General features: G+C 35.0%; 2 protein-coding genes across 6 annotated transcripts in view; one reads left to right on the forward strand and one right to left on the reverse strand.

Annotated features, from left to right (window-relative positions):
• The first annotated feature begins 1,367 nt into the window (after positions 1-1,367).
• LOC106055617 (uncharacterized) lies at positions 1,368-11,995 on the forward strand. Its single transcript, XM_056013291.1, has 3 exons — positions 1,368-1,919; positions 8,811-9,019; positions 9,254-11,995. Exons 1-3 carry the CDS (start codon positions 1,590-1,592, stop codon positions 11,013-11,015), a joined length of 2,301 nt encoding a protein of 766 aa, XP_055869266.1. The 5' UTR covers positions 1,368-1,589; the 3' UTR covers positions 11,016-11,995.
• Positions 11,996-14,896: 2,901 nt separating this feature from the next.
• LOC106055616 (filamin-A-like) overlaps positions 14,897-26,510 on the reverse strand; it is a 33,304-nt gene continuing 21,690 nt past the window's right edge. For 4 of the 5 annotated variants that reach the window (XM_056013287.1, XM_056013288.1, XM_013211938.2 and 1 more), the window contains 13 exons: positions 25,809-25,940; positions 23,946-24,122; positions 23,093-23,236; positions 21,992-22,117; positions 21,039-21,185; positions 20,343-20,444; positions 18,608-18,793; positions 17,907-18,011; positions 17,610-17,786; positions 17,248-17,397; positions 16,926-17,093; positions 16,043-16,100; positions 14,897-15,110 (listed from right to left, as the gene is read on the reverse strand). In XM_056013287.1, coding sequence (XP_055869262.1) covers positions 14,933-15,110; positions 16,043-16,100; positions 16,926-17,093; positions 17,248-17,397; positions 17,610-17,786; positions 17,907-18,011; positions 18,608-18,793; positions 20,343-20,444; positions 21,039-21,185; positions 21,992-22,117; positions 23,093-23,236; positions 23,946-24,122; positions 25,809-25,940 — 1,850 coding nt within the window. In that variant the 3' untranslated portion in view covers positions 14,897-14,932. The remainder of the gene's footprint in view (positions 15,111-16,042; positions 16,101-16,925; positions 17,094-17,247; positions 17,398-17,609; positions 17,787-17,906; positions 18,012-18,607; positions 18,794-20,342; positions 20,445-21,038; positions 21,186-21,991; positions 22,118-23,092; positions 23,237-23,945; positions 24,123-25,808; positions 25,941-26,510) is intronic. The other variant, XM_056013289.1, reaches the window with a different exon arrangement.

Below are 26,510 nucleotides of genomic sequence, written 5' to 3' on the forward strand. Positions count from 1 at the left end.
GACAAAAAAATATAACGGTCAAACCAAAGTTTACATTGTGTAGACAATTTAATAGTATTTCTGGGAAGATCATTAGAGCCCTTTTCGAAATACCCGTCCAGTTTCCTTCCAGTTTGTTACTTTTTGAACCCATGTTGGCCAGAAAGAATTTTTTAAAAAATATTGTATTGTAAAGACTTTAGTCAACATATAAAATAAAGTCCCCTTTCATATCTTTCGGTCAGGTGATGTTAAGGTCATCCGTTTCTTTGGCTTACGGTTAGCTAGAAGGGTGTCATGTGGCCAACACAACGACCAACCGCCTTTACTTTTCCCCAACTAATGTCAGGTACCCATTAGAGTTGGGTGAAATCAGGGGCGCCCAAAAAAGTCCCGAAATTCAAAATCCCAGTCTTCACCGAGATTCGTACCTATAACGATCCCTTTTTATTCCAAAATCGAAATGTATTTATTCCTCTATTAGCCTTCACCTTTCACCTTCAACATGTCCCCAAGTCTAATGGACCTTTCACGATTAAAAACTGTCAGGTCCCGCCACTGGACAAATGAGCTTCTTAAATATTGGAAAATTCTTAAGTAGCCACTAACTTAAACGACATAATTAGTGTAGTTATAATCTCAACACTTGATTATCAGCAGCTTCTCTTCTAGATTCTTGTCTGAACCTTGCTAAATCATTTTTGTCCCAAGGTGTGTTAAAGAGCGCCACTGTTGACACGATTCGTTAGAACCTCCATTGTCGATAAACGCCATGTTTATTGGATGTCTTGACGCCATTAACTAAATGTCAATCACTTTAAAAATAAATCTGTTAAAAGTTAACAAAAAAGTAAACAATTTTTGATGTAACCTTTTAGCTGGTTACTAGGCTTCTGTCATGTGATGATGTGTTTTTAAAATGAAACCTTTTATCTAGTTACTAGGCTTCTGTCATGTGACAAAGTGTTTTAAAACATTGCTTTGCGTTCATTAGTCATTGCGTACACGCTTCTGTGTCTCCATAGCACGACGGTGCATGCAAATGACTCACTTTCTATTACCACCGTCTAATTGTTATTATTTTTCTTACAGATGTTTGGCTATTTGTTGAAGTGCCTGGTCACACAAACTACTTCAGATGACACACTAGTTCGACAGGATACTTGTTACATGAGCTAACACTCGTAGTGGAAGAATGAAAATGTACTCAGGATGTAGCCATCAAAAACTTTGAAAAGTTTCGTGTCGGTCCTGAAGGAATGTGGACACTTCATTTTTAAACTCCAAATTTCTTCTTTGTTAAGCATTGTTAAGCAACGCCTTCCTTTAAATTCAATTACTGCAGACTTTGAAGTATTTTGAAGCTGTCAGCGGAATTGTTTCTCGAAACTATGAAAAGATTGAAACTTTCTCAGTATTGAATTTAAAATGTTATATATCTTATCAAAATATATCAAATTAACATTTATCTGGATTTCCTAAAAAAAATGCTAATTTCATTTTCAAAGAAAATTGTGATACCAACTTTTGAGTGATTCTGGAGAAAAGTTGTTTGGATAATACTTTGTCTTTCAATTGCGACATTGGGACTTATTTCTGTTGCTGTGAATATGGAGGGAGAGACATGTGACTTGGAGAAATGGGCAGACATGGCCAACATGAGCAACGAGTCTCTGTGGGCGTTCCTGGAAGAAGAGGAGCACCTGGAGACGCTGAACAAACTTCCGACATTCATGTTGCTATGTGTTCTGATGGTCGTAGGAATTCCTGGCAACATTTTGGTGCTCATTGTCTACGGCCTGCGGTTTCCGGCCTCTACAACTAAAGTCTTCATTATGGCCATGGCGGCTTACGACCTCCTTAACTGTGTGGTGGGGATGCCTTTTGAGATGGTGGATCTCAAGCATGACCTAATGCTGGATATACCGATTCCTTGCAAGGTAATTTACGAAATAATCATATGTATATATAGCTTTCCAATATTTAACAAAAGAATTTAATTTATATAACGCTGTTAACAGGCATACTTTAGGCTCAAGGCGATATGAAAAGATACCAAATACTAGCCAGAGTTTAAAAAACGAATCTAAATAAGTTTTGAATGCAAAGATAATCGTGGTTTGTCTGAGCTCAATTGGTTCATGCACTGAATCGCAAACCTAAAATTTTGAGAAAATAAAACGCGGGGCATCTAGAGAGTTGACTCCACGCAGTTTTGGACATATGGAATGATTAGTTCACTAAGATAGAAAATCTAAATCGACCAACTGCGGACAATGGTTATGCTTGCCCTGGACTGGATGTGGCAAAATATGTAGGTCACAGCTGAGCTGCGCAGCCACGGGAAATAGTGCATTCTTCACTAATCTTCGGACTCGAAGACACGCCTTATTATTATTATTACTCTGAGGTACAAGGGCATTTCATTTTCTTATATAGATGCAGTGATGACACAGTGTTGGCAACTTGTAGTCGTTTCTTAAATATATAAGTATACAAACTTGAACAGAAAATAACTACAGAGTAGTGCTGTTACTATAGTGCATATATTTATATAGGAGTGCTGTTACTATAGTGCATATGTTTATTTAGGAGTGCTGTTACTATAGTTCATACGTTTATATAGGAGTGCTGTTCAATTGTTTGAAATAAATATAGGAGCTCTCTAAAAACAGAATAATGCGCCCCTTGGTTATGGCGACAGTCTTGTATGCTTGTAAATCTTGGACGCTAACTGCAGACCTCACGATGAGCTGCTAACCACTGTCAAAAATGCAAACTAAAAATCTTCTTTATTTGCTTCTTTATCTACTTCTTTTTTAATTCTTTCTTTGCTTCTTTCTTTACTTCTTTCTTTACTTCTTTATCTAATTAATTATCTACTTCATTTGGTTAATTCTTTATCTACTTCTTTATCTAAATCTTTATCTACTTCATTTGGTTACTACTTCTTTATCTACTTCTTTATCTAATTCTTTATCTACTTCATTTGGTTACTTCTTTATCTACTTCTTTATCTAATTCTTTATCTACTTCATTTGGTTACTTCTTTATCTACTTCTTTATGTTGAAAACATCCATGCAGTCTTTTGTTTTCAATGCATAAAAAAAAGTTCTCCAAAAACAAATTCGATGAAGAACGCACGGAAACGCGCTTTACAGGGAGAGAAACACTTTGCTAAAGGGACTAGATAGAATCTGGACAACACCAAGACATTTCCTAAACTCAATTACTTCAAAAATACAAGTCACAAAGTGGGGAAAGTCGTACCTTACTTTATAAAGGTCAATTCAAAAGGTTATAGGTCAATGTATCGTGAGTCAAACTTAAATAGGCTCAAAAGGTTATAGGTCAATGTATCGTGAATCATATTAAATAGGCTCAAAAGGTTATAGGTCAATGTATCGTGAATCATATTAGTAGGCTCAAAAGGTTATAGGTCAATGTATCGTGAATCAAACTTAAATAGGGTCATAAGGTTATACGTCAATGTATCGTGAGTCAAACTTAAATAGGGTCAAAAGGTTATAGGTCAATGTATCGTTAGTCAAACTTAAATAGGGTCAAAAGGTTATATGTCAATTATCTTGAGTCAAACTTAAATAGGGTCAAAAGGTTATAGGTCAATGTATCATGAGTCAAACTTAAACAGGGTCAAAATGTTATAGGTCAATGTATCCTGAGTCAAACTTAAATAGGGTCAAAAGGTTATAGGTCAATGTATCGTGAGTCAAACTTAAATAGAGTCAAAAGTTTATAGGTCAATGTATCCTGAATGAAACTGAAATAGGGTCAAAAGGTTATAGGTCAATGTATCATGAGTCAAACTTAAACAGATTCATAATGTTATATGTCAATTATCTTGAGTCAAATTTAAATAGAGTCAAAAGGTTATAGGTCAATGTATCGTGAATGAAGCTGAAATAGGGTCAAAAGGTTATAGGTCAATGTATCGTGAATGAAGCTGAAATAGGGTCAAAAGGTTATAGGTCAATGTATCGTGAATGAAACTGAAATAGGGTCAAAATGTTACTAGAAATGAACAAGACAAAAAATCTAATAAAATACGACATTCTAAAAGAAATCTAAATAAACTTTATTCAAACAGCTTTTCAGAATCTACCTTTATTAAAATAATGTAAATCCAAGGACCCACTATACCTCCCTCCCCCCCCCCCCCAAAAAAAAACAATAAAAACAAGGTTAAGGTGTTTTTCAGAACTTGAAGGTTTGTACTATTCAAGCAAGAACACTAGAAGAAAGTCTCACCTTCACCCTCAAGTATCTTTCAGATACGTTTTCAACAAGACACAAAGTTGAAAGTCAGTGACGTGCTCGGACTCTCTCAAACAGGACACAGTCCTTCAGTTTAGGACAGTGTACAGTGGGATGTTTGCTTTACAGCTCAAACACAACTCTTTCAAAAGCGTGATCGATACGAAATCATGGCGGAACTAAGCTTCCTCTGTGTGTGTGTGTGTGTCATTAGCGTGCAGATGTCACATGCATGATTTATCTTAATTATACACTGGTATCAGGTTCTTTTACTTGGCTCTATGACTCCGACCCTAACAAACAACGGTTTCAACAGAGGGATAATTAGACACATAGTAACTTGGATCACTGCAGATCGATAGTACACTCTAGTAAGCATACGCATATACACTAAATGAACCACAAAAAGCTCAAACTATCCAGAAAATAACAAGTTTAATAACTAGAGAGTAAAACTGTGAAAGGAAACAAAGACCAGCCCTACCCCATCTAAACAAGTTACAACTTAAAATCTCTCTCTCTCTCATTAAATGAAAACTATAAACATTTAAAACCATTACGTGTATACTGTTCACCTTCATACCCGGGAATATAAACAAAGTGGAATAACTCTTTCATTTTTAAATAACAACACAGAAAGAGCTCATTCAATCTCGCCATACCTGCCCCTGACAACTGGCATATTATAGTACTACTGAAAAATAGCCAATACGTGTGGAGCCCAAATATATAAAAAAAATACATAAAAAACTTGATATATTATGTAAAATGTGTTGAAATGTTTTCTTGACAAACATGGATCAAATCTCAAACATAGCTGAACTCTATGGCTCTATGTCTACTAGCCTAGCTCTAGTTGGATCAAATCTCAAACATAGCTGAACTCTTTGGCTCTATGTCAACTAGCCTAGCTCTAGTTGGATCAAATCTCAAACATAGCTGAACTCTTTGGCTCTATGTCAACTAGCCTAGCTCTAGTTGGATCAAATCTCAAACATAGCTGAACTCTATGGTTCTATGTCTACTAGCCTAGCTCTAGTTGGATCAAATCTCAAACATAGCTGAACTCTTTGGCTCTATGTCAACTAGCCTAGCTCTAGTTGGATCAAATCTCAAACATAGCTGAACTCTTTGGCTCTATGTCAACTAGCCTAGCTCTAGTTGGATCAAATCTCAAACATAATTGAACTCTTTGGCTCTATGTCAACTAGCCTAGCTCTAGTTGGATCAAATCTCAAACATAGCTGAACTCTATGGCTCTATGTCTACTAGCCTAGCTCTAGTTGGATCAAATCTCAAACATAGCTAAACTCTTTGGCTCTGTCAACTAGCCTAGCTCTAGTTGGATCAAATCTCAAACATAGCTGAACTCTTTGGCTCTATGTCAACTAGCCTAGCTCTAGTTGGATCAAATCTCAAACATAGCTGAACTCTTTGGCTCTATGTCAACTAGCCTAGCTCTAATTGGATCAAATCTCAAACATAGCTGAACTCTTTGGCTCTATGTCAACTAGCCTAGCTCTAGTTGGATCAAATCTCAAACATAGCTGAACTCTTTGGCTCTATGTCAACTAGCCTAGCTCTAGTTGGATCAAATCTCAAACATAGCTGAACTCTTTGGCTCTATGTCAACTAGCCTAGCTCTAGTTGGATCAAATCTCAAACATAGCTGAACTCTATGGCTCTATGTCTACTAGCCTAGCTCTAGTTGGATCAAATCTCAAACATAGCTAAACTCTTTGGCTCTGTCAACTAGCCTAGCTCTAGTTGGATCAAATCTCAAACATAGCTGAACTCTTTGGCTCTATGTCAACTAGCCTAGCTCTAGTTGGATCAAATCTCAAACATAGCTGAACTCTTTGGCTCTATGTCAACTAGCCTAGCTCTAATTGGATCAAATCTCAAACATAGCTGAACTCTTTGGCTCTATGTCAACTAGCCTAGCTCTAGTTGGATCAAATCTCAAACATAGCTGAACTCTTTGGCTCTATGTCAACTAGCCTAGCTCTAATTGGATCAAATCTCAAACATAGCTGAACTCTTTGGCTCTATGTCAACTAGCCTAGCTCTAGTTGGATCAAATCTCAAACATAGCTGAACTCTTTGGCTCTATGTCAACTAGCCTAGCTCTAATTGGATCAAATCTCAAACATAGCTGAACTCTTTGGCTCTATGTCAACTAGCCTAGCTCTAGTTGGATCAAATCTCAAACATAGCTGAACTCTTTGGCTCTATGTCAACTAGCCTAGCTCTAATTGGATAAAATCTCAAACATAGCTGAACTCTTTGGCTCTATGTCAACTAGCCTAGCTCTAGTTTGATCAAATCTCAAACATAGCTGAACTCTTTGGCTCTATGTCAACTAGCCTAGCTCTAATTGGATCAAATCTCAAACATAGCTGAACTCTTTGGCTCTATGTCAACTAGCCTAGCTCTAGTTGGATCAAATCTCAAACATAGCTGAACTCTTTGGCTCTATGTCAACTAGCCTAGCTCTAGTTGGATCAAATCTCAAACATAGCTGAACTCTTTGGCTCTATGTCAACTAGCCTAGCTCTAATTGGATCAAATCTCAAACATAGCTGAACTCTTTGGCTCTATGTCAACTAGCCTAGCTCTAGTTGGATCAAATCTCAAACATAGCTGAACTCTTTGGCTCTATGTCAACTAGCCTAGCTCTAGTTGGATCAAATCTCAAACATAGCTGAACTCTTTGGCTCTATGTCAACTAGCCTAGCTCTAGTTGGATCAAATCTCAAACATAGCTGAACTCTATGGCTCTATGTCAACTAGCCTAGCTCTAGTTGGATCAAATCTCAAACATAGCTAAACTCTTTGGCTCTGTCAACTAGCCTAGCTCTAGTTGGATCAAATCTCAAACATAGCTGAACTCTTTGGCTCTATGTCAACTAGCCTAGCTCTAGTTGGATCAAATCTCAAACATAGCTGAACTCTTTGGCTCTATGTCAACTAGCCTAGCTCTAGTTGGATCAAATCTCAAACATAGCTGAACTCTTTGGCTCTATGTCAACTAGCCTAGCTCTAATTGGATCAAATCTCAAACATAGCTGAACTCTTTGGCTCTATGTCAACTAGCCTAGCTCTAGTTGGATCAAATCTCAAACATAGCTGAACTCTTTGGCTCTATGTCAACTAGCCTAGCTCTAGTTGGATCAAATCTCAAACATAGCTGAACTCTTTGGCTCTATGTCAACTAGCCTAGCTCTAATTGGATCAAATCTCAAACATAGCTGAACTCTTTGGCTCTATGTCAACTAGCCTAGCTCTAGTTGGATCAAATCTCAAACATAGCTAAACTCTTTGGCTCTGTCAACTAGCCTAGCTCTAGTTGGATCAAATCTCAAACATAGCTGAACTCTTTGGCTCTATGTCAACTAGCCTAGCTCTAGTTGGATCAAATCTCAAACATAGCTGAACTCTTTGGCTCTATGTCAACTAGCCTAGCTCTAGTTGGATCAAATCTCAAACATAGCTGAACTCTTTGGCTCTATGTCAACTAGCCTAGCTCTAATTGGATCAAATCTCAAACATAGCTGAACTCTTTGGCTCTATGTCAACTAGCCTAGCTCTAGTTGGATCAAATCTCAAACATAGCTGAACTCTTTGGCTCTATGTCAACTAGCCTAGCTCTAATTGGATCAAATCTCAAACATAGCTGAACTCTTTGGCTCTATGTCAACTAGCCTAGCCTAGTCTCTGCTATGTTTCAAAGTTTATTCGCGAATTTTTAGATCTGTTTGTTAGACTACATATGGTAGAAGACCTTGTTTGTTCATTTCGGTGAACCCAACTAATGGTCACTGCCATTGTGGAATCTCAGACAGGACATGGGGTGAAGAGATCCCGTCCACACCTGGCTGTTGGATAACATCCTTTCCAACAGTCATGTGGATAATAACTCCCTGCCGGACATTTGGACTATTAAAACAAAACAACAAGAAAAATGATCATTGAACCGGCACAATTATACCTCACTATAGTATACTCGGAATTAATTATATTCGAAAACAATTAGACTAGGAACAATTCTACTCTGGAAATAGTATAGGCCTACTCGGGACAATGTACTGCTACAGTGTATGACATTTATAGAAGGCAAAGGAAATAGATACGATTTCCCTTGTTACTAAAAATTCTATACATGCTTTCTTATGTCTTAGGTGGCGCGGTGGCTGAGCGGTAAAGCGCTTGGCTTCCGAACCGGGGCCCTGGGTTCGAATCCTGGTGAAGACTGTCATTTTAAATTTGGGGATCTAAAGTGCGCCTCTGAGTCCACCCAGCTCTAATGGGTACCTGACATTAGTTGGGGAAAAGTAAAGGCAGTTCGTCATTGTGTTGGCCACATGATACTCTCGTTGACCATGGGCCACAGAAACAGATGACCTTTACATCATCTGCTCTATAGATGAAAGGGGAACTTAACTTTTTATTTATTTATTTTTAATTTTTCACTTCCTAAAAATGTTTTTGTCATATAATGAAATCGTGTGAATGCATCATTCAATTCTAATTACGTGCCTTTTTTTTTTTCAAGGTATTTCGTTTCTTGGTGACACTGAGCGCCTGTGGTTCTGTTTCTGTCCTTATCGTGGTGGCCGTTGACAGGTTCCGGCGCATCTGTCGACCCTTCCGGAAACAAATGACGGTTGTGCAGAGCAAGGTCATCACAGGCGGTACATTGATTATCTCCCTTGCCTTCTCAAGCCCCGCCCTTCTGCTGTATGGAAGACAGACAGATATCAGGTAAAGAGTCTACTGACCAATAAGATTGAGAAACATTGTTTGTAGATTTGATTTCGATACCATTGTAGAAAATAATTATGTTTTTTCCAAAAAAGTAAAGGCCGAAATAATTTAGAGCAACACTAAGGGAGGGCTACATGGACAATCTATTTTGCAAAGCGAATGTATATTATGAAATATAATGTAAACATTTGAACCTTGTATCTAATTATTATTCCCTCCCTTTGTTCGCAGATTTAATCACAAAGTTTACGACTGCTCCATTGATGACACCTTCCGGAAGTCTAGTTTCGCCCACGGCTACCAATACGTCCTCGGAGTCACGTGGGTGGCCTGCATCATCATCTTGGTGGCCATGTATGGCTTCATCATCTACAAAATCCACAAACAGAGAAAACGACGTAGGAATCTGTCCGCACACAGCGGTCACGGCAGTCAGGCTCTCAACAACGTTAAGATCTCCATTACAGACACTAGTCTTAGCGAGAACCTCCGGGCGGCCACGCCTTCTAAGACGGAGGTGATCCTGACGTCCGGCGACATATCACTGACGCGGACACGCAACGGCAACATGTCCATCTACTGCGTGAAAGACTTAGCAGACGACAGCGACGGAGGGAACGCAGGGTCTAGCTCCCGCTTGATTAAAGACGCGGAGGACTCGGCCGATAAAACGTCTTCGGAAGCGAGCAGATCTTTGAAGAGATTGTTTTCAAGGGATGTAAACCCAGTACTCCACGAGGATGCTCACATCTTTGATACTGACGTTACCGAGGCGTCATACGGCGAAGACGAGGCCCTCTCGTGGCAAATAAGGTCGATCTCCTCCACCAACAAAAATGAAAGCATGAACAACTTTTTAGACTGCTCCACGGATAAAACAGACACAAATCGTGTGCTCGGGCAGGATTATCAAATCATTGAACCTGACGTCAATGTGACGTCTTGTGACGACGAAGACGTACTTTCATGGCACGTAGATATCACAATGTCTGCCTTGAACACCAAGAAAAAAGAAAGCATGAACAACTTTTTAGACTGCTCGACTGATACCGACTTCATTCTTGGCTCCGAAATCGAAGAGCCTAAACAGGAGTCGTCTGCGGTGTTGCAGCCGGACACATCACCAATTCGAGCAAGAAAATACGGACACTGTTTTGGGAGGTATCGTCCTTGGGAGTCTATGTACGTGCCTAGAGAGCTGAAGTTAGTCCAGTCTCATAAAGAGAGGGATTGGACTTCAAATAGCTTGCCCAGAGATAACAGAAATAGTATCAAAATTCGAAAGTCGTCTTCGTCTCCGTGTCTGCTGAGACCTGATCTTTACATCACTCGTTTGAAAGAGATAGTGCATGGGGTAGAATCTGATTGCCGTCTTTTCTGTGATCCTATTGAGTCAAACGATCATAAACAAATACAAGCCTTTGAGAACATATGTAACCTTTCTTGTGATTCTCTGGAATCACTCCGATATTTGTCGACATTTAACGAATCGGATGTGGCTCAAAGGAAACAGAAACATTCTAACGTAACTTGGGACTCGATGCAACTCAGCCCGGCTCCTTGTCCTGTGAAATCTAGTCAACTTTCCATCAATAAAATGGACAAGAGTCAGCGAACAGCCAGTGTAATCACGCTCAAGTCGAGGAAAAAATCGCTTGGAAGGGAGATAAAAACCTCCAGGGTCAGTATGATGATGTTATTAGTGACTCTTGGTTTCGTACTGAGTTATCTGCCGCATCTTTTCCTTCAGATTTACTCCGGCCTCTTCCGGGACCAAGTGTCCCGCTGGCTGTGCCCAAGGGGCATCCAGTTCCTATTTTACCACGTGTTTTTTAGATCATTCTTCATTAACAACGCCATCAATCCAATCATCTACAGTTTCTACAACAAGACATTTAGGAATCGTTGTTTTAAATTGTTGAAGACACCAAAATCTCTGCTCCGTGGATCCACTAACGATCACCTGACTTCACAGGAAAACGACACGTCATAGCTGATCACTGCAATACTATCATGTTTCAATACAGTACAGTCAAGTCTAGCCTACCAACGGTTTCAGGGAAACATACATCGACAGAGTGATTCAGAGTTCTTACTCTTGGCTACACTGTGAGCCTTCCTGGATTCAGTCAATCGTACAAGCCGGCCAATCCATTTGCGTTTCTCATTTTCTGATGTCACTGAAAGGATCATAGACTTTTCCATAAACTTTGTTCCCACTAATATTTTCGCTAAATATCTGAATGTCTGCTTCTTAGCCTCCTTTTCTTTCTTGTCTTCGCCGTTTGGACTGCACAATAAGAATTAATTTCCAAATTGACTAAATCGTGGCATTATTTACAAAAAAAAACAAAAAAACGAATGCACTATGGTTATAAATAACAAAGGCATGTCTTCAAGTCCGAAGAATTATAAGGAATGCTGTATTTTCCGTGGCCTCGCAGCCCCATCTGCTATCTTCTTATTTTTGCCACATCCAGTGCAGACATGGTTATAGATAGACTGTTTGTTACATACTATCTGTTCATTGAAAACAAATGAGCCATTTGTTGTTAACCTATAGTATCAGGCCTATCTACCCAAACATGTGCATTCATGTTACGTATGTATAGCACCTAATGAGAGATGGCCAGAGATCGAAATGTCAAAGTTGGCAATTTATATAGGTTGATATAACCGTGTAGCCCTCATGACATTTTTTTTAAACACACGACCATGTTAAAGTTGGCACTAAACAAATAGAATGTCTACAAGCAAATCAAAATATAATAACTGTGGCGTAGACATCCCTACACTGGGTCAAAGGGACAGTAAATAGGTGACACTTTGTGTCATATACAGATCTTTAACAGTGAAGAAGAAACTGCTGAGCTACTGATGACATGTGGTACATTGAATAGTAGTTATTTACTTTTACAAGCAAAAATCCTTATTGTTTTTTTAATGGTTTAAATTAAAACAATATAAAAGCTATTGCTTGACTGTGTTAATAAATTTAGTGTAATATATTATACTTGTCGACCGGCGGCGTAGCATACGCTGCATTTTTGCAGGGTCACTGCAACATAGGTGACCGTAGTGGGCCCCGCACGTTCATAGGGCCCGCGCTAATTTTAGATGTAAATTATTAAATTATACCATTTTATACCTTATAACAGATTTCCCGCGGCCTCCTGATTTACCAGGAGCTCCTGGAAAATCTCCTGAAATTGCAAAATATAGGGAAAAATGCTGGAAATCTCCGGAAATTATTAAAATCTGCTATTTAGTGACTGGTGAATACTACTTGTTCCGCCCCTCTTTTTTTTTTTTTCGCCTCTAAGATTACGTGGGGTAACTCAAGTCCGTCCGACTTGTAGAAATGAAAAAGTGATCTTTCCATTACTTGGTGTCCAAACTCTTGAGCCATGAAGAGAATTAGATATAGAGATAACCTTCGAGGAAATGAACTTAGCTCTCCTTTGACGTTTATTTTTGCGAATTTTGTTGCTGATGAAGTAGAAGTATGAGTGAAAAGTCTTAAGACACCAGATTAATATTATTGTTGTAATCAATTCAACTGACGTTTTAAATAATATTAGCTTCGCAACCTCTTGCATGGTGTTATAGAAAGACATTCAGCCAATATTTTACCCAAATACCAGAGAAGAAGCTAGCCATATGTTCATTAGTTAAAACACAAATCTACAATTCATAAAACATACCACATGCCAAGTCTCCTTCAGAAATTAGAAGCAATATCAGATTTATTTTCTTTCTTGTCATTTCTTCTGTCCGCTCTTTGTGCCACTCATGATAGAACATATTACTTCCATGACTAAACCCCATTGATTGTCTTTTTCTCTTCAATCGGTCATGGTGAGACTTTGGTTTATTTAGTAGGAGTGAGATTAAAGACTGAGCATAAGCCAGGTCGGAAGTCACCCACAGAGTAGTACCAAACCCTTCCTCCACAATATTATGTCCAAAGAAACGGCATATACCCGATAAGCAGCTCTGCAGTTTCTGGCAAGGTGTAGCACTGCTGGCTTCTGATTTTTTCCCCAGTCTTTCAATGTTTAGGCATAGCTATGAGGCAGTAGAGTTTGGATTTAGAGTTTTCCTTCTCCTGGGTGGGAAGCCAGTAAAGGCTAACAGCTCTTCCTGCCTGAAGCTTTCTGGTTTAGACGTCAGTTGTTCAACTTTGCCACTTCTCCTGTCTTATCTTATCTTATATAATATCCTGTCAGGGATAACATTTCCGCTGGCAGGGATAAACATAATCGGAGGCCCAAGACAGCTACCTAGTTTGCCTATGCCTAAGGTCAGCCCTGTGGCACTGGACCCAATATCTAAGCCACACTTAAAGGCCAGAAGTTGGTCTGATAGTAAAGTCTATTTGAGAGGCATGCCCTAATGCTAACGTAACATAAAATATGAACCAAAAATGATTTAATGAAGATTAAGCTCATCATGTATTTATTTAACAATGCAAACTGACATATAAATCTATAAAAACATCTTTGATTGGATAACACTTGCGACAACAATGTAATTTAAAAGACAAAACAGAAGTGGCACTTTCATATAGATCAAACACTAAGTTTCATTGAATAATACCAGCAAAAAAACATCACACTTACATAAACAAAGTTTAAACTACAAGCAAACAAAGGCAATGTTAAGTTACACTTCCACATTCTTGTAAATATGTAAAGTGTCTAATTACTACATTCATTTTTTTGGACATAAATATTCTATCACAAAATGTCATGGAAAAATAAACAAAAAAAAAATCAAAATCTAAGTATTAATGTCAAACAAATAAGAAAATCACAGTCGTGGACAATATTTGTTCTTCATTCTCATTAATGTATAGTCAAATGCAATTATAATACAGTTTATAGAGGTCTTTATACTGACAGCTCACCACCTGCAGAATGTACATTGTACAAAATAGACACAATTGTTCAACAGAAACAGAAACTCAAAGAGAATTCACTGAAACTCTTTTACTCAATAATTCCTTGGAAAGTTTTGTCAATGGCATCAGAAGAAATTTCAATGGCACACTATGATATTGATGAACTTCCTCCATTTTGCTCTGAAATCAAACAAGTTTCAACAGTTTAGTTAAAATCAATTTTTTTAATCCTCAGTAAAAACTGAAAAATTATAGCTTTTATATAGTGCTACTTTCATGCTTATACTCAGAGCGCTATGATCCAATCTCATTTGTGGACCAGTTGGGTGGGGGGAGTATCTCTGCTCGAGTTGGGTGTCGAACCTCAAGCCCCCTTCATAGATAGCCAAGCCAGTTCAAGTGTACTTAGCCTCTGGACCACTCATCCAACAAAAACAATATTAAATTTGAAGAAGTAGCAAAAAGACTGCAAAATAATGTCAAGACTTGCTGAGCCCCTTAAAGACAGAAACCTTATCCCTGATACTTCTTTCTCTAACGGATCCACAAAAGAGATTGGACCATAAAACACTGAGCATGTTATTAGCATGAAAAATACATTGTACAAAAATAATTTAAAAAAAAACAACAAAAAAAAAACGTAACACAGAAATCATAATTAGAAAAAATATAATGGCTGGCAATTGCAAGCACCTAAAGGGAGATAATATGAAATGTGAAGGAATCCTGACAAATATTTTTTTCATATTGGTTTAAAAATATTAATACAATTTTCAAAGAATCCAATTACTTATTGTTTATCAAGAAAAGGAATGTAGGCCTACTCAATCTTTTCAAAGATTTTAAAAGTAAAATAAAAATTCTTCCATAGTTTTTAAAAGACCTTCTGTGTAACTTGTGTTTATACTATGAATTATTTTAAATGAATAGATATAGTGCTAACACAAAGCAACCAAAGTGACCACCTGTACCTGTCTCCAAAAGTAGACCAGATTGTCATAAGCCTGTTATATTTCTGCCTTCCAACCCATTTGTTTCTCATGTGGTCTGTAGCCTCTTTCTGAAATGAGTTTTTTCAGCTCCTCTCTTGTCTCAACAATTCTGACATTGAATGGACTACCAGGAACATGGTGACCTGACCACCTGACAGCTATTTCATAGCTGCCTGGCTCACTTGGGTCATATCTAGGGACAACAACAAAAAAATGTTTAAGCAACTGACACTGTGAAATGTGACAAGTTTTTTCATTTAAAAAAATAAGAAATTAGAGAACTAATGTGTGAAAAGTAATCATAGTTTTTATAGTTATGTAAAAAGTAGAAAAAAATTTTTTTAACAAGAAAATCATTAAAGTAAAAAACACAAAATTGCTTTTAAATGTTTGAATAAATATCTAGTCAATACAAATATAAAAAGAACTGAACAAGAAATTTTATTATTTCAGCATTGGGGAAATCTGATTGCAAGAGTATAGTTTCTTTTTACTTAGTGTTATTTCATAACATTTAACTAATTACACAATGTTTAAAACTAAAATGACACCCAATCTGAACACCCAACTTTTATGAAGACCATCAGATCCACCTTAAAATCACAATAAAATACATAAAGAAGAACATTGATTATTTGGTAATGGGGCCTGTCCAAATAGATCTAGATAACTAAATGCAGGAATGTGCTATTTTGTGCTTTGTAAAGGTTTGGAATGCATGCAACATTTCTAAAGGAGCTTCACTTTCTCCCATATCAAGACAATTTAATTGAATAATTTAAGATTAACTTTGAGTCCACTATAAGCACTATGTTTTTGTTTCAGCATGTATAAAGCTGTTTCCTGCCTCGCATGACAATTCACTACACAGTCACCCACCATTTCTCCATACTGACTTGTTCACACATGTTTTAGGAACATGCGAACTGGAATATACCAAGATCACGTTGCACTACAATATACAAAGTCACACATCAGCAAGTGCACTTAAGATACCATACCATTTGAAAAAAAAAAAAAAGGGAGGTCCAGATATTTAATGTTCTGCATAACTGACATCCAGATATCCACTGTAGTTGAATCCTGTGTGAAGAAGATTGACTGTATTTTAGAGAAAATTCAAACCTGCAGTTAATAATCCTTTCATTCTCTGTTTCTCTTCTCATTTCTACTTTAAATCCACCTAGAGAAAAAAAACAAAAAACATTCAGCATCACTAAACAACACATTTTTATCAATAAAAATACTATCAACTTTTATTTCCTCAAGGCCATTTTGAGCCTTGGACTTCTTCTTCTCTTTTTCTAGCCAGCTTTTTGCTGCTGAGCTGTCAGCTTTTTGCTGCTGAGCTGTCAGCTTTTTGCTGCTGAGCTGTCAGCTTTTTGCTGCTGAGCTGTCAGGAAAAAAAAAATTGTGTTGTTTTGAGCCTTGGACTTACCATTGCTATTATCAATACATTCAAGAGAGTAAATAATTGTAAAAAAGATTTGGGTACTTAAGGCATAGTATTTTTTAGGTGAAATCCAGACATTGTAAAGGAAAATATATGTGGCAAATGGAGCTTATATAGTAAGTTTTGTTTTTAAAAATAATAGATAAGGAACATCATTAAGTTACATAGCAGTAGAAAAAGTTGCAAAGCAACATGCAGTAAAAGAATTGGAACATCAGCCTTGATCTCAGTTGCATCATAGGTGTGCTGAGAGAATGATCAATGGTAATATTAATATTTTAAATTAGAAGCTACTTTTATAAGCCATTTGTTAGTAAACCTGTCTATTCTAAAATATTTTCATTATCTATCTATTCATTTGTCTGCCTTTCTAAGTGCTCAATTGATCTATCCAGGAGGAAAAAATTTTGCCATGTAGTGTTGACAGTTTTCATCCTTCTATAACTCCAATGTTTCCTAAGTAATAGTAAGGCATTATCTTTTAAGTTCATCCATTTTAGAAGATAAATGTCTTTAAAAAGGGTTAATATATTTTTTTTCTGATTAAAGTTGTACCTCGTGGACCACGAATCTTGACAGCCAGCTGACCAGCTCCTGCACCATGAGTGTCCACAAGAAACCTGGACTCAAAGGTGTCAATGTGACCATCCTCTATCCCTGGTCCAAAGACTTTTACTCTTGATGGGTCAGGGGGATCCCCAACTCTCAGAATGAATGGACTCCCTAAAAAGAAATGCCATTTTAAAAATACTTTTTATACTGTAACAAAAGTTATTGAATTAAGCATTGAATTGTGAACTTGAATTGATTTAGTTAGATTGGATTTTGAAGATGCTATTTTTAAAAAAGTAATTAAATAAATATCAAAGTAATGTACCAGGCACTTGGACACCATCATAGCGTATTTGTAGAATATATTTTTCAGTCTCAGCAGGATACACTTTCAGTGTGTAGATACCAGTGCTGGTTTCCAATAGGTCACAGAGTGCAGACTGCCGATGGCTGTGACATTCAGCTGTCACTTCACCTAGTTAACAAAATAAAATTCACACAATAAGTGTTTTCTGTATCAAATAGTATAGTAATAGTATAATAATCTATAACATGTAATACTTAATTCAGAAGCAACAATAAAAAAAACAAAACAAAAAATGGTTAACAAAAATTTTAATACTTCAAGTGTGAGTTAGTGTGTCTTTATCAAGCTGTGTTATCAGAAATAAAATAAAACTATCTTACCTGGTCCAGCTTCCACTGTGTCAACACAAAACGATAATTCATTTCCAGCTATCCCACCATTCAAACCAGCTCCTGTGACTTTGACCTTTCTAACATCTCCCCTGGAAGTTATAGTAATTTTAAAAGGACAGGACTGAAGCAAGACATCTGACCAGTAAACAAACAAGAGAAAGCTGCCTGGAGGAAAAAAACAACATTTATACACTAATGTGGAAAAATATAGCTTATCATTGTCTATTTGTGATGTGAAAAATTTGCATTTTAGTAAGTTGCAGCTTGATCTTGAGATAGACCAACCTGGCAAGTTTGACGTATAGATGCATTGGTATCTGTTGTACTTAAGTGGCCTTATCTGTACAGCTAGCTCTGACTGCACACCTTGAAGTCTGACTTTAGGCACACCTACAAATACAATTACAGTCTAGTGAAATTGAGTTGAAATATAGTCTAAAACATTAGTTCTATCTAATTTCTTAATCCTTCATTTTGTGATATAGTCTGAAACATTAGTTCTATCTAATTTCTTAATCCTTCATTTTGTAATATTGTCTAATACATTAGTTCTATCTTATTTCTTAATCCTTCATTTTGTGATATAGTCTAAAACATTAGTTCTATCTAATTTCTTAATCCTTCATTTTGTGATATTGTCTAATACATTAGTTCTATCTAATTTCTTAAGCCTTCATTTTGTGATATAGTCTAAAACATTAGTTCTATTTTGTGACTGTGAAATCCTGTTGAGCCCTTAGATGACATGCTAAAAGTTTATCCCTATCTTGCCAATCTTTGAACATAAATCTATTCTAGAGTTAGACACACTGCAGGATATAGTGTAATGTCAATAATGATTGAATATGTATGCTTTTTAAAGTAAGGATTGGACTTTACAGTTCATAGGACATGAGAAATGTGCTCATCTTCGATCATGAAGGTGGAGCTATATGTATGCCAAACTACATTAATAACCATAGTATACAAGACTTCATGGAACTCACCAGGTCCAGCTTTCTTTCCATCAATTACAAATCTGGCCGGTACAGTAGCTCTGGCCATCTCTGCTCCTCGCCCGACAACTACCACTTTGCTTGCATCCAGTGGCATTGGGGGTCCTGGGCAGTAAGCAAGAAGTGGGCTTACATCAAGAGGAACATCTGACCAGTATAGATGAATATAGTGATCCCCTGAAAAAACAAAAAATCCAAACACATTTCAAAGTTCATTCAGAATATTGTAAGACATGTGAATTTAAACTTTAAGCTATATGTGAATGTTTAAAAATAGGCTAAAAAATAGTAGTAAAACTGGATGCTACATTGGAATGTAAAATTATATGTTATATGTGAAAGCAAAGCATTAAAATGATGTATACATTTAAATGATATAGATCATACTGTTATGCTCAACCACACATCCTGGCTAACCATGCAAGGGGAACTGACCAGGTTATTACATCTTTTGTTTATATGTAAAAAACTTGATGGGAAATATAGATTATGATTTAGGGATTCTGTCAGACCGAAATCTATTGGAAGGCCTTGAAAAGATAAATATTGAAAGAACTGTGTGGCTCATTGAATAAAGACATTTTTAAGGGGCAAGAATTATGTAACAATTTAGAAAAGACTTGAAAGGGAGACTATAAAAGGAAAGTATTGTTCATTGGTCAGTAGTAATTGATTGGCAGTATTTTCACTGTGCTTCATTTATTAAACAATAATATTATTCTTCAGCCAAATTATTCTACTCTTCATATAATTTGTACAAGTGCTTTATGTGAATTAGTTAATTGCTGGAGTGATGTTTTATTGAATAAATTTGGAAGATAATGTAACTCAAGAAAGTAAATAATACACCACGTTTCGTCAGCATGTTTAAGAAGAGCCACCTTTAAACTTAACGTTGCATTATTCGAAAGATAGATCAACCCCCCCCACACACACACACTCAAGTAATTAATTAAGAAATAATAGAAGGTAAGATAAAGGTGTAGATCATTAGGTTTAATGAACACAAAGGAGTTGTGTTTAAAGAGACTAATAGAAGAACAACCTTTTTTTTTTACTTTAATAAATGATTTCAATAGTTATTTCCCTTAGTAGATTAAGATGACGGTATTTCTAACTTTAATTAAAGATGCTTGATTAAGACACTGTGTATTTATACCATGTGTTCTCCTTTGGGTACTTTATAGACTTTATTATCATGATGGCAGATGAATGTGTCAATGTTCATAAATGTCAAACATAAAAATATATAACAAAAGTTTTAAAAAATCATTTTTTTAAAAATGGACATTTTACAAGCAGGGCATGATGGCAAGCCAATAATGCCATTGCCTGAAAAACTGACAATTTTAAGTAAAATATTTTCATAAAGGCTGTGAATTTCAATCCTCCTCAAGTCCAGCCAACTCTAATGAGTACCTGACCAAAAATTATGGAAAGCAAAGGAAGTGAAAGTATTGGGGTGAGAAACAAGAAAAATGACTTTTTAGTTTGAAGATGGACTATTGAGTTCAAGTTAGGAGGCACTAACACTGTCTTCAAAGTCTTGTCTTTGAGTCCAAAGATTAGTGAGGAATGCAGTATTTCCCATGGCTGCACAGCCCCAGCTGTGACCTACATATTTGGCCACAGCCAGGGCAAGCATAACCATTGTCCGCAGGTGGTCTATAAAGTACTCAATATATCCTAGCTTAAGCATTATTTCATTTTAAGTAAAAGTGCTCACCTTCATGCTGTGATTTAAAAGACACTTTGACATAGTCAGAGCCATGGTTGACATGTACAGGTAATTTGCCCACAGGACTCAGAATCTCTCCAGTCAGTTTACCTAAAATTGAAATGTTTAGAAACATTGACACAATAAGTGGTTAGTCAGCACATACTTAGAAAGCACTCATTTGAGGGCAAAAAAAGAAATCAAAATAGAAAACTGAAAATAATAATTTTTTTAATTTTTACTAGATTTTCAGATGCTATATATTTGGTGTTTTTTTCTTGGTTATCAATTTAAAATATATATTTTGTCGAAAAATTGAACAATATTTTTAAAATTTATTATAACATTTAAAAAAACAAAGTATCTCTTAAATTAAGCCTTTATAAATATAAAGGAAGTTTTAAAAAAGTAGTTTTATAAACATGAATGATATCACCTAAGAATGAAGCTAAATACATTTGGAAAAACAATTATTATTGTACAATTTAAATAGTTTCATGTGATGAAGACTTGAGTAAAAAATTAAGATACTTTTAAAAAAGTAATAACTTTGTGACTGTGCTCTTAAGATTTACTTGAAAAGACTTGCTTTAAGCCACTAGTATTAGCAGACATTTAAATGTGATTAATATACTAAAATCTTTCACACATATACTATTTTAAAACTGTATCCAGTGAGTCATTGAAATATCACATTACACTCACCAGGGCCAGCTCTGCTGACATCAAACTCCAAACACACCTCCTTGTCATATTCTAATGCTATGTGGTCATTGTCATCTTTCATTTCATTCAAGTTGGTCAAGAAGATCACTTTGGACTTGTCAGTCACTTGAGCAGAAAATGGAGAGCCTGTGCAATAAAATGTTGGATTATTCCAAGCAAATCATTTATACAATTATCAAAATGCATATGGCAATTTCAACTGAATAAATTTGGCTGATGACAATGCAATACTAATTTTAATATTGCTACCAAAGTAAAACTATAATAATTCATAAAAAGCTTAATGCCATAAAAATGTTATTGGCCAACAATGATACTTTATTTTTTTTTTTATTAATAAAATTTGCTTAAACATTTTTGTACATAAAAACTAATTAAAATAATTGACAAAATAAGCAGGAAATTAGTAACAATTTATATGTCATGTACAATGAAAACATTGGTGAAATTTTTATTAAAGCAATGCCATACATTTATTTATCAAAACAGACATTGTTTACACATTAATTTAATGATTTAATAACTAGATCTACTTTTAAAATGTATGAACCACAATGGCTAGTACAACCCTGAGCAAAATGCATACATACATCTCTAAAGGAAAACAGCTTGGTAAACATTTGATCAACCACTTTTACAAATTTGATGCTATATTATCATTCACAACATCTAAGAACACCACCATTAGTATAAACATTAGCCTAACAAAGAGAGAAGAAGCTCTAGGCTCATCTTCTGAAATTTCCTTTAATGAGTGGCAATGCTCTTAATAAAAAGAATAACAAATGTTGTAAAAAAAAAATCTAATTTTAAAAAGTCTAAGGTTATCACAGTTATCTAAAAACTTTAATTAACATAAATACTGAAAGCAATATAAATACCAAAAAAAAGTGAATCTTTCCATTATAGCTCTGCCAACTGGCTCAACCTACCAGGTATATGTTTACCATCCCATTTGATGTCAATCTTGTATGTGCCCACCAGATATGGGACATAATGAAATAAGAACTCATTCTGGCTAATGGTCTCTTTGACCACAGGTACCACTTGTCCTGAGACTACAGCATTTCCAATGTTAAATATAGTTTATAATACAAGCATAAGTTAAACTATACTTTAAACCCAAGCAGTAAAAAAATAAATCTAAGAAGTCTAGACTCATATAGCCATGCATATTAATAAGGTAAATTACAATTTATTTTCATACACTTTTGGCTGTCAATTGATGTCATATAATTAAAATAACTAACCAACTGATTACACACGTTGAAGTCTCATGCCATTTTACCTTAGATGAACTTATATCTATCTATCTATTTAAAACTGTTTTTATAGCAGACTAAACATCATTAGATGTAAAGTGTTAAGTGAAAGGATGGCCATCCAGCTATCATATACAGTTATTATCAAGCAGTTTCAATTGGCTGAGATGGAACGTTTATAGTGAAAAATATTCAGATGCCGTCTTTCAGAATGCGTGGCTAAATGAGTCTAGACAAAGTCTTTGATTACGTACTTTTTTTTCAATCATCATAATTAGAGATATTAAAATTAAAACCTAAAGTTATTCATTCTACATAGCTAAATATTCATAACATATCATTTAATTATGAAATATATTGGTCAAAAAAAATGTAGCATATATTTTGTGATGATAATTATTGTGAAATATATAAAAATATTAGGCTTAGGAAATAAATTATAAATAGTCAAACAATGTTAGATTGAAAACTGATAGGAGCTGATTTTAAGAAAAGTACTATAAGTGTAAAATCTAGCCTGAAATGGGAAATACTCTTTCAAAGGCTTAAGCCTGTGATGTAATATGTTCAATACTCCAAAGTTTGACTATAAATAACTTATTTAAAAAGATAAAGATATTAATTTGTTTATAACTTAATAATTAGTATACCAGCTAGATCCCATTGTAAACACAAAAACTATTTTAGAATATCATTCACTCTATTAATATGAAAACTATAAATGGTGTGCAAGTTATAAATCAACGTTACCTGAAGCAAATTATTTCTCACCTTCTACTGTTGTTACTATCTCCCCTGCCAACCCTTGTTTATTTACATTGTAATAGGCTTCCACACCTTTGTAGCCTTTCACTAACCCTTCACCACTGACAACTATTTGTCCTGGGTCTACCACTTCTAAAGCTTTTGGAGAGCCTTGGAAAGACAACAACTCAAATATAAAAAAAAATAACAACATTATATTCTAAGATATTTAGTTTACTTTAAATAGGAGTTAACAATTACATTGAGGTATTGAAGCCAGTATTTAAAAAGCTGATATTAAAATGTTTAAAAAAACATAATTTTTCTAGTCTTATAAGTTTAATATTTTTTTGTTTACTCTATCTGATACAGTGTTTCCCAAACTTTCTCGTAATGGAACACTTTTCACATTCTGAGCATTTAGCGGAACACTTTGCTTATTTTTTAGAGCGATTAATTCACATAGTGGCCTACTAGTTAATTATTCCAGTAGTTCGTGAAACACCTATTCAGGCCTTGTGGAACACTGGGATTCCACAGAACACAGTTTGGGAAACAGTACTTTATCAGAATCAAGATATTCTTAACTACTTCAACCATTCTGTTACCATTAAAATATGCAAATATATTACTCTTAAAATTAATTTATATAAATTGCATATATATCACTTTTCCAAACATCACATAAGTTACTTTCAATAAAAAATGTATCTTTTTTATATCATACATTAAAAGCAGCCTATATTTCAGAAGAAATTTAGATTTTAATTTATAAAACATAAAGTGAAAGTATGTGTATTTTAATCTCATGCTAATAATTATCTATATAGCATTTAAGGACCATGCTTGGACAAGATATTAATATTTGTTAAATGCTAACCTTTCACTGGTTCTCCTCTTATGGTGGCTTTGACTCTGTAGACACCAGACAGCTTTGGAAGAAAAACAATCTGTCGAACATCGGACTGCCCAACAAGCTTCACATCTTCTATTTTGCGACCTCCACTAAATTCCACTTCAGTCTCTAGGTCAGAACTGCCACAGTCTCGTATGTTGACTGCAAAAAATTATGTATGAAACAGCCCAATAATTGCATCACCATTTAAAAAGTTTATTTATAATGAAAACAATAGTGGCTTGATTCTTTAGAAAACAAAATTATATCAACAAAACAACAACATATTGAATTATATAAATAGGTTACAAAACTAAAAACTAATGCTCAGAATAAATAAATGTTACAATAATAAACTGTAACAATAAAAAAACAATATTAGGAGGCTAACCAGTGTCAAACCAATTAATTCTTACATTTTTTAAATAAAAATCATTGTGTTTCCTCATGTAATGGTGAATTAGCATATATACACATATTGGCAACTGAAGGAGGCTATATACATAAATTATGGAGGAAGAAGCTAAATATTGTTTAGTAAATAGCTAAATATTGTTTAGTAAATAGCTAAATATTGTTTAGTAAATAGTATCAATAGAAAAGAATCCATAAATAATTTTTACAAACTTGATGACATCATTGATTCTTCTTATATAATACAGACGTTATTTTTAAAAAAGAAGAAGATTACGTCCTACGCATCATGCATTCAGTCATGCATATTAACCAATGACCTAAATTCTGCTAAGCCACTGGTTTTCCTGGCTAACTCAGGCAACCCATTCCATGCTCTAATAGCACTAGGGAAGAAGGAATATTTGTACAAATTTGTCCTAGCATATTGAACGAGGAATGTGCCTTCATCTTTGTGTCTTTCTGAGTATTTTATTAAATTTTGTTTTTGTATTTGAAGATTATGGTTCAGTGTTTTATGCATAATTGATACTTTACTTTTGAGTCTTCTATCCTGAAGGCTTTCTAAATTTAGTGATTTTACTCTTGTCAAATGTGAATATTCGTTTGTTATAAATCTCACTGCTCTATTTTGTGTCTGTTCCAGTTTCTTAATGTTTTCTTGATTTGAGGGGTCCTAAACAGAGGATGCATATTCAATTATTGGCCTAACCAAGGTTAAATAACATTTAAGTTTTATGTTCTCATTGATTTATAGAAATTTCCTTTAATAAACGCTAATGCTTTGTTTGATTTTTGATAGTTTCATCAATATGGGGATTCCATGACAGTTTTTCATTTGTTTTAACACCTAGGTATTTTTTTAGTCTGTGTTACTGGTTTGCCATGTATAAGATACGTGAAATTCATTTGTTTTAGTTTTTTTTTTAAATCTTATTAAATTAGATGAAAATGTTAGTCATCTGAGAGCAACATTGAGTTGAAGAAAGATGCTATAGAGACCTACTATTTGGACCTTTGCTAATGGTTAGGGAGGTGGGAGAAGAGCATAGATCTAATAGAAGATTATGTAGAAAAATAAATACTACTTTAAAGAAGAAAAAAAACTAGGCTACATGTTTTATTGTTAGGTTGGACATTATTAGATCACCCATGTTGGTTGAAAAACACTACAGAGTAATTTTAAACTGTTGGCCCAATGATCCAGGTTTTGAATTGACAGAAAGAGGTGAATTTGAAATAATCAGTCCTATAGACAACTTGATAACAGAGATGATTTTTAATAGTTACTACTTATATAAAAAAAACTATAAAAAAAAATAGTTATGATTCCAATGTCATGCTATATTTTAAAGTCTGGAACTTACCAATGACACCAGTCAAATGCGCAACTAAAGAAAGTAAAATGCTGAAAACTTGATTGACCAAACCTACCATTGAAAGAAGCCTCCTCTCCAATAACACCATGCTCTGGGCCTGTCAACCAAGCTTTTAAAGGATCAAATGCTTGTAGACTTGTAGAGTTGACTTCACGGTTACCAACTAGAACTTGGTAAGTCCATAAACCTGTGCAAGAATCACAAACAATAGCCGCTCTATAACCAAGGTTTTAACAACAAATAGCAATGATGTTAAAAAGAAATTCTTAAATAGTTTATTAACAGTACACATTTTGTTTATGAATTTCAATCAAAGAGTATGCATTGTCTTTAACCTTATGGCAACTATAATGAACAAGAAATGTAATGTTTCTGAAAAAAATAAATCTGTCCATGATAAAGATCACATTAACAAAATGCAATATCTCATGGTATTGTATTATTCTGATATTGTAAACTCAAATGCAACATTACTTTATTTCCCATCATTATAACAATTTTCTAACATCTTTTTAAATAAAAATAATAAAGAATGCCCCCCCCCCCAAACACAAAAAAAAAAAAATTCAAAACATTTTTTGATCATGATTCCTAAACAAATATCTAAAGAAAAAATATAACATGCTGAATGATGATTTGAATATATGAAAATGAATCTTAAACTCATGAAAATTAAGTTTCATAAAAAAATTTGGCATTAAGCTAGATCATGGTAGTAGTTCATGAACAAATTGGAATAAAATAAGTATCCATGTAG

This window comes from Biomphalaria glabrata, chromosome 15 (assembly GCF_947242115.1).
Source record: "Biomphalaria glabrata chromosome 15, xgBioGlab47.1, whole genome shotgun sequence".
NCBI classification, from domain to species: domain Eukaryota; kingdom Metazoa; phylum Mollusca; class Gastropoda; family Planorbidae; genus Biomphalaria; species Biomphalaria glabrata.

Bases quoted from the DNA above. Each gene is read 5' to 3' on its own strand.
- LOC106055617 (XM_056013291.1), top strand. From the start codon at position 1,590: ATGGAGGGAGAGACATGTGACTTGGAGAAATGGGCAGACATGGCCAAC. The intron at 1,920-8,810 runs GTAATTTACGAA...TTTTTTTTCAAG, and splicing joins ATATACCGATTCCTTGCAAG to GTATTTCGTTTCTTGGTGAC. The intron at 9,020-9,253 runs GTAAAGAGTCTA...CTTTGTTCGCAG, and splicing joins GGAAGACAGACAGATATCAG to ATTTAATCACAAAGTTTACG.